The following is a 14,438-nucleotide window of genomic DNA, read 5'->3' as shown; positions in this document are numbered from 1 at the left end:
AGATTGAGGTTGATTCCTGACAAGACAGAAGTACTGTTTTTGGCGGACAGAGGGTGGGCAGGTGTGGGGGACTCCCTGGTCCTGAATGGGGTAACTGTGCCCCTGAAGGACCAGGTGCGCAGCCTGGGAGTCATTTTGGACTCACAGCTGTCCATGGAAGCGCAGGTCAATTCTGTGTCCAGGGCAGCTGTCTACCAGCTCCATCTGGTACGCAGGCTGAGGCCCTACCTGCCTGTGGACTGTCTGGCCAGAGTGGTGCATGTTCTGGTTATCTCCTGCTTGGACTGCTGCAATGCATTCCACTTAGGGCTACCTTTGAAGGGGACCCAGAAACTGCAACTATTCCAGAATGCGGCAGCTAGACTGGTGACTGGGAGTGGCTGCCGAGACTGGTCCTGAAAGACCTACATTGGCTCCCAATACGTTTCCGAGCACAATTTAAAGTGTTGGTGCTGACCTTTCAAGCCCTAAACAGCCTCAGTCCAGTATACCTGAAGGAGCATCTCCACTCCCATTGTTCTGCCCGGACACTGAGGTCCAGCGCCAAGGGCCTTCTGGTGGTTCCTCACTGCAAGAAGCCAAGTTACAGGGAACCAGGCAGAGGGCCGTCTCGGTAGTGGCACCTGCCCTGTGGAACAGCCTCCCATCAGCTGTCAAAGAGATAAACAACTACCTGACTTTTAGAAGACATCTGAAGGCAGCCCTGTTCAGGGAAATTTTTAATGTGTGACATTTTTAAGTATTTTTAATCTTTGTTGGACTCTGCCCAGAGTGGCTGGGGAAACCCAGCCAGATGGGCGGGGTACAAACAAACAAATATAAACCTGCTAACGTTTTAACCTGCTTGCAGTGATTCTTCATATAACCTACAAACCTTTTCCAACAGAGCGCCTTTCTCCAGATGGGGAACTGCTACTTTTCTCCCTTTCTTGGGGCTGCACGTAGTATCCCACAGCCTGTGCAGACTGCTTTTTTTTTTTAAGCGGCAGAATCGTTTCCCTCCTTTCTGGGGGGAAGAAGATCTATAGGCAGACGGTCTTTGAGCATGTGCAGAATGCTGTCCTGCAGAGATTAATGCTCCCCACTTTCTCTCTGTGCAAACAAACAAAAAAACATATGCAGAGCATTTTTCTTCAGATAGGGAACGCAGCTTCTGCCCCAAACCAGGAAAGATGGGTGGGAGCCATGCTTGGAAAAATCAAAGGCTGGTTTTTATATATCTGTATTTTTTAAAAAATCTATATACGTAGTGCTGTTCATTAAAAAAAAAGACTGACTTTCAACAATCATACATTCGTAAATCCATTTTAAAAAAATCAGAGATCAACTAAATGGCCTCGGTCCTGTATACCTGAAGGAGTGTCTCCATCCCCATCGTTCAGCCTCATCGTTCAGAAATAAACAACTATCTGGCTTTTAGAAGATATCTGAAGGCAGCCCTGTTTAGGGAAGTTTTTAATGTTTGATCTTTTATTGTGTTTTTAATATCCTGTTGGAAGCCGCCCAGAGTGGCTGGGGAAACCCAGCCAGATGGGCGGGGTGTAAGTAATAAATTATCATTATTATTATGCTCAGCAAAGTGTCCTGCGACACTTGAACGGCTAATGCTAACCCATTTATTGCAGCATCGGCTAACAGAGACTAGTGTCTGCTTCATCACATAAAGGAAGTGAGAGATCCTAGCGGGCTCAGCATATAAGTTCGAGAGACGCAGATGATGGGTGGAAGATTGTGCATGTGTGAGAGGAAATGAGAGGAGATGGGATAAAGGTAAAGGGACCCCTGACCATTAGGTCCAGTCGTGGCCGACTCTGAGGTTGCGGCGCTCATCTCGCTATACTGTACAGCTTCCGGGTCATGTGGCCAGCATGACTAAGCCGCTTCTGGCAAACCACAGCAGCACACAGAAACACCGTTTACCTTCCCGCCGGAGCGGTACCTATTTATCTACTTGCACTTTGACGTGCTTTCGAACTGCTAGGTTGGCAGGAGCAGGGACCGAGCAACGGGAGCTCACCCCGTCGCAGGGATTCGAACCGCCGACCTTCTGATTGGCAAGTCCTAGGCTCTGTGGTTTAACCCACAGCGCCACCCGCGTCCCTATACCCATCTTCAAATATCTCAAGGGCTGTCACATGGAAGAGGGAACAAGCTTGTTTTCTCCTGCTCTGGAGTGTGGGATTCGAACCTATGGCTTCAAGCTACAAGGAAGAAGATAAACACCAGGAAGAACTTTCTGACAGTAAGAGCTGTTTGGCAGTGGAATAGTCCCCCTTGGGAGGTTGTGGGCTCTGCTTCCTTGGAGGCTTTTACGCAGTGGCTGGGTGGCCATCCGTCATGGATGCTTTAACCGAGATTCCTGCATTGCGGGGGGTTGGGCTAGATGACCTTGGGGTCCCTTCTAGCTCTTAAGATTCTACGAAACAGGCAGTGAATAGCGAAGAGAGTGGTGTTTCACTCAATCAATCATTTTATTTGTATGCCGTCTTTCCAAAGTTAAAACTATGCTCAAGGCAGTTTACAACATATAAACCCCCCCACATAACTACAGATGGGCAGGGTATAAATAAATTTATTATTATTATTATTATTATTATTATTATTATTATTATTATTTGGGGGTGTTATATTATTATTATTACAGCCACAAAAGTTTTGGCTTCTCCGTTCGTCGTACCTTTGGATCCAGGTTCCAGCTCAACTGAGACACAAACACACACACCGGGGGATAAACAAATTAATAGTAATGAATAAAACACCTTGAGGATGAAGGGAAAAGAAAGCAGGGAGAGAGATGTAGGTTAGACAAGGGGTGGGGAGGGAAAACTCCTCCCTCTCGCTACCCCTGCTTTATCCTGCGCTCCCTCCCCATAGGGCACAAGAGCCCCGCCGGGGCGAGAAAGTTGGCAACGCGCTCTTGCTGCGCTTCCGCCCATTTTTTGCCGCTGTGCGCATTGCAAGCGCCGAGCCCTGCCTTTCCATGCAAAGTCACCCCCTCCCCGGAAAAAGACCCTCCGCATTCCTCATCCTTGCACCCCCACCCTCTCCAGTGCATGCACAGAGCCGCACCTGTCACATTTCTGCCTCTCCAACCCCACCCCACAAAAAAAACCCAACCCAGTTGCTGTGCGCTCCCAGGCGCCCTGCCAGGGAAACCAAAGACCAGCAGCAGCTGGAGACGGATGGCACTGTCTCGCCTTTGTTCATTTCTTCCTTTATTTATTTATTTGCTGGGGGTGTGTCTTTTTTAAGGTCCAGGGAAGGGTTAAACGGGCGAGCGAGGTTGTTCTTCCCAGACTGGAGCCGGAGGAGTCATCGCTGGGAAAGGGAGAGGGGGGTTTGCGCGCGCGCGCGCGCGCGCTCTCCGGCTCCGAAAGTCCTTTCCTCTTCCTCCCTCTTTTGTGGGCGAGAGTTGCAGAGAGACCGGCCCTTTTTCCCCCGCTGCTGCTGCTGCTGTTTCTCTGCTTGGCTCCGGGGAACCGGCGGTGGTAAGGGGGCGAGGCGCCCGTGCACCCGCCTGGTGGGGCTGCAAGGAGCTGGTGGCGTGCGCCCCCCACCCCGCGCAAGACTTGCATGCGTGCGCGTGTGAATGCGCAGGAGAGGGGTTTTTTTCTTGGCAGATGCAGCTTGCCGGTGCCGCAGGTCTCTGAGACCGATTTGCAGGAGAATCCGGGGCTCTCAAAGGGGTGTCAATGCTCTGGATGGGTCAGTAACGTTTAGGGAAAGGATAGTGAGCTGGAGAGGTCCTGGGGAGTCCGGATTCAATCCTCCGTTTCTCTAGGTAGCGCTGGGAATGCATCTTGTCTGTAATCCTGGAGAGCTGCTGCCAACCTGTGCTCAGCATCACTGGACTCCTGGTCGGACTTGATAAGAAGGCAGCTCCCTGAATTCGTGCATCAAGCAGAGAACCACTGAACTACCCTGTCCGCCTGCGACCTGCTTTTTAGGATGCCTGCTTTTAATTTTACGGGAAGGGTTGAGTTGGAATGGGACCCCCGGGTCATCTAGTCCAACCCACTGCAATGCAGCAGACTTTGGAATAGCAAACAACAGGAGGGGAGAAAGTGAGTTGTGGGGAGGAGGGCTTCCCTTTAAGACATTATAATCAGAGTTGTAGTGCTGGAAGGGACCCGAGGGTCATCTAGTCCAACCCCCTGCAATGCAGGAATCTCCTGTCTGAAAGCCCAGAGAGCTGCTGCCAGTCCGTGTACGCAGCGCTGAGCTACATAGACCAATAGTGTGACTTGGTATAGCACAGCTTCTATCCTATTTGCTTACACTGCTTTTAGTTTCTTGTGGGGTGTAAACAGTCTTCTTCTTTGGCGATCACTTGTAGCTGAGTAAGATTGTCTTCCATAAACAAGGCTTTAGCAGTGAGTCCATAAGTGACTGGATCCACACTTCCTTGCACAGTGGGGACATTGGTTTCCGGGCGGGAGCTGATCACGGTGAGGGTTTGCCAAGCGTGCCTTCCTCTTAGCACGTTTCTCCCTTTCATCCTGAGTTTGAGCGACTTCAAAGCCCATGACATTTTTGGTAAAGGCTGTTCTCCAACTGGAGCGCTCGCAGGCCAGTGTTTCCCAGTTGTCAGTGTTTATACTACATTTTTTAAGATTTGCCTTGAGACAGTCTTTCAACCTCTTTTGTTTACCACCAGCATTATGCTTTCCATTTTTAAGTTCGGAATAGAGTAGTTGCTTTGGAAGATGACCATCAGGCATCCGTACAACATGACTGGTCCAGCGAAGTTGATGTTGAAGAATCATTGCTTCAACACTGGGGATCTTTGCTTCTTCCAGTACACTGATATTAGTTCACCTGTCTTCCCAAGTGATGTGTAAAAATTTTCAGAGACACCATTGATGGAATCTTTTGAGGCTATGTTCTTCTAGGATTCCATTAATATATTGTTGTAGCTGTGTCAGCTGGGAAAGTACACTAAATTGTTTGTTTGTTTGTTTGTTTAAAGCATTTCCCCCTGCTCTGCATCCAAAAGTTTTCCAGAGCACCTTGTGGATCAAATTAGCAAACCAGCTGAACAGCCCCCACTGTCCGGCTAACACTCTAAAAGACAACACGAAAGGAAAAAGGGATGGGGAGGGAAGATGAGTTGTTGTTGTTTTGAGCAACCAAGATGGCAAAGTTCGAAACTTCATCTCTATACTCTTACATCCTTGTCTTTTTAAATCTCTGTCTCTTTCTCAGGGGAAGCCCTCCTCCCCAGCTCTTCTTGTGAAACACTGCATTTTGTCGAGAGATCCCTGTTCTCCACCACCACAAAGAAATGCCCCAGGCTTCCTGTGGGCCTGGCGCATGCCTGAGCAGATCCTTTTGGGGTGGCTTTTCCCGTTAAATAGACATTTACCCCCAAGGCCGCCATGCTGAGCTGAAGATCCAAAATGGCGGCCGAGAAGGGAAGAACGCCAAGCGTTGATCTCTACTTCCGATCTCTGCTCCAGCGGGAGATCCAGGCCAAGGAGCACCGGGAAGAGAGCAGCCGAACAGGCCACGATCCCACAGCGGCAGTGGAGAGATCAGGAAGATCCTCTCACGAAGCCAAGGCTGGGAACGACCAGGATTTCCTGAAAAGGGAGGCCCCGGAACTGGTCATGGGCGAGTCAGGCGGGAAGCCATGGAAACATCTGGAAGACGTGAAAGGAACACGATTCCCTTGCTTGGGATGGGGAAACCCTCCCTTGCTGGGGTCTCTGCCTCGGGACGATCCCAAAACTTTCCTGGCCACCTTTGAGGGAGTGGCGAGCGCTTGCCGGAGGTCTGGCAGGCTGTCGGGCCTTGGCAGAGAAGCTCCAAGGGACGCCACAAAGATTGCCGCTGTCAAGACGGAGGATTGTTGGAAAGCGACAGAGGATCTCCTGGGAGACGATTCGGTCGCCATGGATGTGCAGCAGACGCTCTTTCGGGAGTTCCGCTACCAGGAGGCCGAAGGTCCCCGCGAGGCCTGTAGTCGCCTCTGGTACCTGTGCCACCGGTGGCTGAAGCCGGAGAGGCACTCCAAGGAGCAGATCCTGGAGCTGGTGATCCTGGAGCAGTTCCTGGCCATCTTGCCCACGGAGCTTCAGGGCTGGGTCAAAGATGGCTGCCCTCAGACTTGTGACCAGGCGGTGGCCCTGGCCGAAGGCTTTTTACTCAGACGGCGGGAGGCGGCCGAAACGGAACGGGAGGTGAGAACGTTTAGGGTCGCTTCTCAAGGATGTTTTGAGAGAGTTGTGAAGACCTCATACGTTGGCCACAACGAGAGCCCTGAAGTTGGGCCAGGCTGAAAGGCCCCCATCCACACTCCACATTTGAAGCAATATTGTTCCACAGTCATGACTTCCCCCAAAGGATCCTGGGAGCTCTTGAAGTTGCCGAGAGTTTGTAGGTATCCCTTGTTACCCTCACAGAGCTACAGTTCCCAGATTGCTTGAGCAATTATTATTATTATTATTATTATTATTATTATTATTATTATTATTATTTCATCATCATCAAACCTTTTATTGGCATCACATACAAACATACAAATTATTATTATTATTATTATTATTATTATTATTATACAAAACAAATCAATACAGAATTACCACTTCCCCAGTGGCACAAAACATTTGCTAAAAGAAAGGAGGCAGAGCAGTCTATCGTCACATCTCCTGGTCTCCAGGGAAATCAGACGTCTGCAGTGTATTTCGACGACAAAAAAACAAATAGAAATATTTAGCCACTAACTTGGTGAGCTCCTGATCATTCCCCAGCAATAAAAAATGTATGACCTACGACTCTGGTTTCCATTTGGGGATACAGAGTTGATCTAGAAATTGCTGGCGGAGATCAGCATATAGTTTACAATTGAGAGCCATGTGTGTAAGGGTTTCCACCAGGTGGTCTTCACATGAGCAAGTTCTTTCTCCTTCCACCCTTCCTGAGAACCTTCCCCAAAGGAGGTTTGATGGATTTGAATTAAACCCGGCCAGCGAAAATGCCCTTCTTTCTTGAGGGTTAAGCAGAAATTCAAGGTAATTGTGGTTAGTTTGAATTTATATATCGCCCTATACTCAGAGGTCTCAGGGCGGCTCACAGAAAAGATCACAACATATATAATCAGAATAAAATAAAAAACCCAATAACAACCCCCCCCCCCAAAGAGCAACATTTTAAAGGGTATAGGATATCAAACAGATCAACCAAAGGCCTGGTTAAAAAGGACCGTTTTTGCCTGGCGCCTAAAGGTGTGTAATGAAGGCGCCGGGCGAACTTCCCTGGGGAAAGCGTTCCACAGACGGGGAGCCACTGCAGAGAAGGCCCTGTTCTCGCGTTGCCACCTTCCGGACCTCTAGAGGAGGAGGCACACGAAGAAGGGCCTCATAAGATGATCTCAGGGTCCAGGTAGGTTCATACGGAAAGAGGCGGTCCTTGAGGTATTGCGGTCCTGAGCCGTTTTAAGGCTTTATAGGTCAAAACCAGCACTTGGAATTGGGCCCGGAAAATAATTGGTAGTCATGACTTCCCCCTAAGGATCCTGGGAGCTCCGGAGGTTGCTGAGAGACCCCTGTCATGTTGGGGTTTTTAAGCTTCTCTTTTAGCATGTCCCACAGCACTGCCTGGACTGCTAGTGGCGCGACCAATGCTCGGGCTGTCTCAAACACCTCGGGCCTGCAGAGGCTGAGGAATAGGCCCCGCTTCCGCTCCTCTGACCCTTCCGTCAGCTCGTTGGCTTGGAGGTAGCAGTCGAACTGAGCGAGGTAGGAGTCCCATGATTCAGAGGCTGGGGCAAACGGCAGTAGAGGCACGAGTGAAGCCATGGTTCCGATGCAGAACTGTCAACTTTTCCCTTTTCTTGCAAGGAATCCTATTCGGAATAAGGGACCTTCCCTTAAAAAAAGGGAAACGTTGACAGCTATGTTCCAATGCCGACGTGGTGGGTGATGGATGGAACACAGTGCTCTAGCCAGAACGGTCAGCTCTGAATTGGGTTCTCTTCAGTGATTCCACTCAGTGAGTGTCCTAATCTGGCTGTGCTCTGATGTCCATCCTATCCCACCTTTGTTGCCAGTATTAAGTAGTGGGTGGACATATCAGACGGCACAGAGATTTCTGCAAGTCGCTCTTTATAAGTAAGCTGGAATTGAACTGAACAGCTCAGCCGGCCTGCTTTTATAGGCAGCTGGCTGTCCACGTTGTAACAACAACAGCCCAGGGTTTCCCGCCTAAATTAACTGACGTGGACCTGAGTGAAAACTATATACGCAATACCCCTGGTGGCCAGGGATTCTTTTGGGGGAAGCTGTGTTTTATTGAAAGCTGGATGGTGATACTTCAAACTTAGAGGCCTACTGGGGCTCACCCAGCACACTTCATGGCCGGGCAGGGATTTGAACCCTGGTCTCCCAGATCATAGTTCACCACCCCTGACCTCTACACTCACTGGGAAGCTTCCTTGGGGAGAGCATTCCACAAGCAGGATTGGCTAGATAATGGAGACCACCACTTTCTCCCTCTCCAAATCCCTTTGTCCTCAAGAAGATCCTTGCTGCTCTCGTTTCAGGGTCCGGCGCTGATCCAGGAGGTGGGTTTGAACTTCCCTGCGGCTGAGTCGCCTCTGCCCGCCCTCGAGGAGACGCCACTCTGCTCCACGGTCAAGCAGGAGGGCGGTGCCGATACCAGCTTCCCTAGACTGGGAGGTGGGTTTCTCTTTATGGTCCCATCTTCCTTAGGTGGCTTTTGTCTCCTGTGACTTCTTCTACCCAGCGTTTGGGATTCACAATACATGGGAACCTGAAGCTCGGGGCCAAATATGGCCCTCTAAGCCAGCCTTTCTCAACCTGTGGGTCCCTAGATGTCGTTGAACTACAACTCCCATCACCCCTAGCTAGCAAGGCCAGAGCTCAGGGATGATGGGAGTTATAGTCCAACAACATCTGGGGACCCACAGGTTGAGAACCACTGCGAGGGTGGCACCACCTGCTGTTGGGCTCCCTGCATTCCACCGTATCAGCCGCAATGGGCAGCAGCTGCCATTGGATTTGCTAGTGGTTATTATGGTCCCCATATGTTACTTGTTTTATTTTATATGTTTAAAAGGGGATGTCTTAGTTTAGATGTTGAAGAGGGTTGTTGTTGTTAGTTTAGATGTTGTTAACTGAATTAATATTCCACCCTTCCTCTACAAAGGGCAGCAAACACATAATACGATTTAGAAACACAAGCATAGCACAGAAATATTTTAAAACAGATCGAACCATTCCAGAAACAAATAACGATTAAAAACACTGAAAAGCAGTTGCAGTTTAAAATGTTCCAAAGTTAATAATTACAATTAAAAACCTCCTCCTGTCCAGTGATCTCCAGGTTGCCGGGAACAGTATTCTGCAGCCGCCCAACGCCTGGGAAAAGAGAAGTGTGTTCAAATTCCTCCTGGAAGTTAATACTGAAGGAGACAGGCTCACCTCACTAGTGAGGGCGTTCCACATCTGGGGAATTAAATCTATTCATTTGTATTTAATTGTTCTGTTCTGCTCTGAAATGGGGATTTTAAAAAAAATTGGGGTGGCTTTTTTTTTTGTATCTATGATGTCAACCGCTTAGAGATTTCTTTGAAATAAGGCGTGGCATATAAATCACTTTAATGTAGTTTTTTTTTCTAAAAAAGAAATGTTTAGGGGTACAGTGGTACCTCTGGTTGCGAACAGGATCCGTTCCAGAGGCCCGTTCGCAACCTGAAAAGAACGCAACCCGCGTCTGCGCACATGCGGGTCGCGATTCGCAGTTTCCGCGCATGCGCTGACGTCATTTTATGCATCTGCACATGCGCAAGTGGCAAAACCCGGAAGTAACCCTTTTTGGTACTTCCGGGTCCCCACGGTACGCAACCTGAAAACGCACAACCTTAAGCTAGCGTAACATGAGGTATGACTGTACTCTCATTTTCCTACTCATATTAAAATACTGCCCCTCAATGGGGCCAAACTTAGATTCACAATATGTTTTGGGGTATGCATACCCCTGCGTCGTCCCCCCCCAGAAAAAAGCACTGCTTAAATGAATAAATTCTCTGTATTCCTGGCAGGTGATGGGTGGATCACCAAGGGCAAAGAGGAGAAGACACACCTTGAAAATACTGAGCTGGTCAAACTCTGTGGAGCCTCGTGGGGAGGTCTCTCCTGGCCCCAAGAAGGGGGAGAAGCCTCTGCGAGCCGCAAGGGATCAGAAAAAGGGCGGAAAAACTCCCTGGCGCCCAGAGGGGATGTGTTCCCCCCCTGTTTAGGAGAGAGCGGGGAACGGGGCCAAGCAGTCGTCGTCAAGAGGAGGCGCAGGAGTCGGGGGGAGAAGGTGTGTGGCATGTGCGGGAGAAGCTTCAGCCGGACCACGGTGCTCGTCGCGCACCAGAGGACTCACACGGGCGAGAAGCCGTTCATGTGCCAGGACTGCGGGAAGTGCTTCAGCTTGAAGTCCACCCTGGTGGCGCACGAGAGGACGCACACGGGCGAGAGGCCTTACAGCTGCTCGCAGTGCGGGAAGCGCTTCACCGTCAGCTCGGACCTCACGCGCCACTACCGCATCCACGTGGGGGAGAAGCCCTTCAGCTGCCCCGAGTGCGGCAAGAGCTTCAGCCGCAAGACCCAGCTCCTCAACCACCAGAAGGTCCACACCAGGGAGAAGGCCTACAAGTGCTCGCGGTGCGGCGAGGCCTTCAGCCGCAGTTCCAGCCTCATGATCCACGAGGGCTCACACACGGGGGAGAAGCCCTTCAAGTGCCCCGACTGCGACAAGTCCTTCAACACGTCCTCGCAGCTGGTCAAGCACCACCGCGTCCACACCGGGGAGAGGCCCTACACCTGCTCCGAGTGCGGGAAGAGCTTCAGCCAGCGGCAGATCCTCATGGTCCACCAGAGGATCCACACGGGAGAAAAGCCGTTCAAGTGTGCCACGTGCGGCAAGTGTTTCTGCGACCGGGCCGTCCTCATCCGCCACCAGAAGGTCCACACGGGCGAGAGGCCCCACCAGTGCGCCACCTGCGGCAAGAGCTTCTCTCACCGCGCCGTCCTCGTCCGGCACCAGAAGATCCACACGAGAGAAGCTCTGAACACGCTCGGACTCCGGGAGGAGCCTCCGCCCAGCAAAGCCCTGTAAAGAGCCCAGACTCCGCCCCATGTTGCCTTGAGTCTCAAGGTGGCTATGGTTGCCCCCATAGCAATGTGGTTTGCCTGCAGTCTGCAGTGGCATTTCCCTCCTGACTTTGGTTGCATGGCGGCAAGGTTACCGGTATTTATTAGTTGAACTGCAGTGGTGCTGGAAAATGGTAAACCGTAGCTGGATGCTACAGGGGACCGGTTTTCTACAAAAACAAACAAACCAGAAATCATTTTCGGGGGGAGGGAAATAATTTGCCTGCTTTCATCTAGGACAGAGGTTCTCAACCTGTGGGTCCCCAGATGTTGTTGGACTACAACTCCCATCATCCCTTAGCTCTGGCCTTGCTAGCTAGGGGTGATGGTGTTGGAATCTCCGTTTGACCGAGCTGATAAAGCTCATCCTCCGATGATAATTTGATGAGGCCTTTGATGAGGCCTCAGGCACATTCAGCAGAGAATCCAAAACAGCACGCCGAAGTGATGAGATTAATGGCTACCTGCTATGCTTTATTTCTTACTACGCAGACAGCAAAGAAACATCCTCTCTCTATGAAAGCAGAGAGCAACTGAACAACAAAGGAACAGGAAACCACCAACGTCACATCCGTCTCCCGTGAGACTTCCAACAGCCTGGAAGGTCTCTGGAATGTAAACAGAGTCCTGTGACTCCAAGCAGCTGCACAGTGGCAAAACAGAAACTAACAGATGGGAGTTGTAGTTCAACATCTGGGGACCCACAGGTTGAGAAAGGCTGATCTAGGAGAAGATAATCTGCAGTTACTTCTCGACTCCGACAACTGCTGGTGAAGTTGCTAGGAGAAACCCAACCGATTTATGGCCCCTCCAAACATTGGGTTGTAGTCGGCCAACTCCTACTCTTGAGTAGATCCACTGAAATTAATTAACTAGGTTAATTAACTCCAGTGGCTCTACTCTGAGTAGGGCTCAAAGCCCATGCTTGTCCTACTGAGCTTAATGGACACAACTATCTTAGGTTTGCTCATTTCTATGCGCCTAGAACGTGGTTAAATACAACCCTGGTGTTTCGTTGTGGGAGTGTACTGTAAAATATTCTTATCACTGTGCATCAGCAGGAAATTACAGGATACGCATTGATGGGAAATAAAGCAGTAGTTCTCAGTGACCTTTGCAAACGCAATCAGTATTGAAAGCGGTATTGTGTGGGGCTTCCCTGATAGCACAAGGTTCACAAATTATCATGAATGTGCAAGACGGGTTCTCCGTGTTCATGTTATTAAGCTATGCGTTACAGTGAATTGAAGGATATACACATAACCATGTGCAGCACATTTTGTTACGGTGGGCACCCAAAGATTTATTTTAAGATGAACGTTTATTGAATACAGACTCATACTCAGTCATAAAGGACATTGTTTGTATTTATCAAACAAACGAAAGAAACTAAACTTTTTTTTTATTAACAACTAAACTTTACTTTAAAAATAAGACAAAAACACCAAATTTTTGCTTTAGCGATAACCAGGTGCGTACAAAGATACAGTCAGTTTTCATGATCTTTACCTTTAACCAGAGATCGCGCTAACCCAGACCAAAATGGATTAAAGTGTCTTCATCTTCCTGCTCCAAAGAAGGAGATGTTGCTCACCAGATGTGAGCAAAACGGGGTGAGTGGAGCTCAAGACAGGAGACACAGGCAGAAGAAAAAGACTGGAATGAAATTGCAGCTTCTGTCTGTGCTGCTTCCTGAGACAGATGTCGGCAGAAGCTGCAGATCCATCCCAGCCTTTTTCTTCTGCCTCTGCCTGCTTCCATCTTCCTCCCTTCTGCCTTTGCCGTTTCCTTGCGGAGTCCTGGCGGCTGAGGGAGACACCTTGATGCTCCATACTCTCCTCCTCACCACAGCCCCTGGTTTTTTGTTTTTCTTTAATACCCTGTGTGCACACTGATGGGTCTCATTTATGCACGTGCACTGGCTAGCGGTCAGACGTATACTTGAAACGGCCCTCTTTTTCAAAACTTGTTTCTACGTATTTTGGCTCATCGCTGTGCCATTTGTACCACAACCTTGAGCGGGACGTGCCTGCTCCTCCTTTCAAATTCTGGGGTCTTGCCATCAGCCTGCTGCTGCAATGGTTAGAGAAAGGTGCCTAATAATAATTATAATATTTGGGCCATTATCCCATTAGAGAAATCTTACTCAATCATATTAATTGCAGCCTTCCGATTGCTGGGAGACTGTGGAATGCATCACATCTCCCACACCCAAGACAGAGAATCGTAGAGTTCGAAGGGACCCGAGGGTCATCTAGTCCAACCCGCTGCAATGCGGGAATCTCAGCTAAAGCGTCCATGACAGGTGGCCACCCAACCTCTGCTTATAAACCACCAAGGAATGAGAGTCCACCACTGACCAAGGGAGGCTCTTCCACTGTCAAATAGCTCTTCCTGATGTTCTTCCTAATGTTTAGTCGGAATCTCCTTTCTTGCAACTTGAAGCCATGGGTTCGAGTCCTGCCCTCCAGAGCAGGAGAAGAAAACAAGTGTGTTCCATGTGACAGCTCTTGAGATATTTGAATATGGCTATCATATCTCCAGTCTCCGCTTTTGCAAGCTAAACATACCCAGATCCTTCAACCGTTCCTCATAAGGAGAGTAAGCTCCCACCTCAGAGAGGGGAGATCCAATCACAGGTAGCCCCTCCCCACTGCCGCAGATACTTCTGCAGCTCTTGCCTTGCAGTGTTTCTCAACCTTGGGTCCCCAGATGTTGCTGGAATACAACTCCCGTCATCCCTGAACTCTGGCCTTGCTAGCTAGGGATAATGGGAGTTGTAGGCCAAAATCATCTGGGGACCCAAGGTTGAGAAAGGCTGGATTAGAGCATCGGCCTTGGCCACAGAAGACCCCAAGGCCTTCTCCAGCATCTCTAGCTAGAACTGGGACTGTCATCTCTGAAATCCTTCTAGTGAGTTTAGACAACACTGAGCTCGATTCACCAGTGGTTTGGCTCAGTGTAAGCTTCCTGCGTCCTTGTGATAAAGTCGAAAAGGGGGCAGACCCAAGGAAGGCTTGGATCTGAAAGATCCCAGCCCAATCCTATGTCTGCTTGGAAGTAAGGCCTGTTGGACTCAGTGGGGCTAACTCCCGGGTAAGGTGGGGCGTTCGGGTTGCAGCCTTAGGAGTGCAAACGCCTTCCTGTTTACACACAAGTAAGAACATAGGAAGACACCGGCTGCTGGATCAGCCCAGAGGCCCGTCCAAAATCCTGTTCTCACAGGGGCCAGACAGATTCCCCTGATGGGAAACGCTGCGAGCCAGACCCCAGAGC

The 14,438-nt window shown here is 49.9% G+C and overlaps 1 protein-coding gene across 4 annotated transcripts; it reads left to right on the top strand.

Annotated features, from left to right (window-relative positions):
* The first annotated feature begins 3,081 nt into the window (after positions 1 to 3,081).
* On the top strand, positions 3,082 to 12,564 carry LOC308469528 (uncharacterized protein). Of its 4 annotated transcripts, none has more exons than XM_080992120.1 (4): positions 3,082 to 3,488; positions 5,206 to 6,182; positions 8,543 to 8,678; positions 10,064 to 12,564. In XM_080992120.1, exons 2-4 carry the CDS (start codon positions 5,400 to 5,402, stop codon positions 11,125 to 11,127), a joined length of 1,983 nt encoding a protein of 660 aa, XP_080848246.1. In that variant the 5' UTR covers positions 3,082 to 3,488; positions 5,206 to 5,399; the 3' UTR covers positions 11,128 to 12,564. The 4 variants fall into 4 exon arrangements, with proteins under 4 accessions (XP_080848246.1, XP_080848247.1, XP_080848245.1 ...); XM_080992121.1 differs by lacking the exon at positions 3,082 to 3,488 and adding an exon at positions 3,674 to 3,705; XM_080992119.1 differs by lacking the exon at positions 3,082 to 3,488 and adding an exon at positions 3,680 to 4,064.
* Positions 12,565 to 14,438: the final 1,874 nt, after the last annotated feature.

The sequence above is a fragment of the Podarcis pityusensis genome (genome assembly GCF_964106645.2).
Source record: "Podarcis pityusensis genome assembly, chromosome: 2".
Lineage (NCBI taxonomy): Eukaryota > Metazoa > Chordata > Lepidosauria > Squamata > Lacertidae > Podarcis > Podarcis pityusensis.
This window is presented reverse-complemented; position numbering and strand designations above follow the sequence as displayed.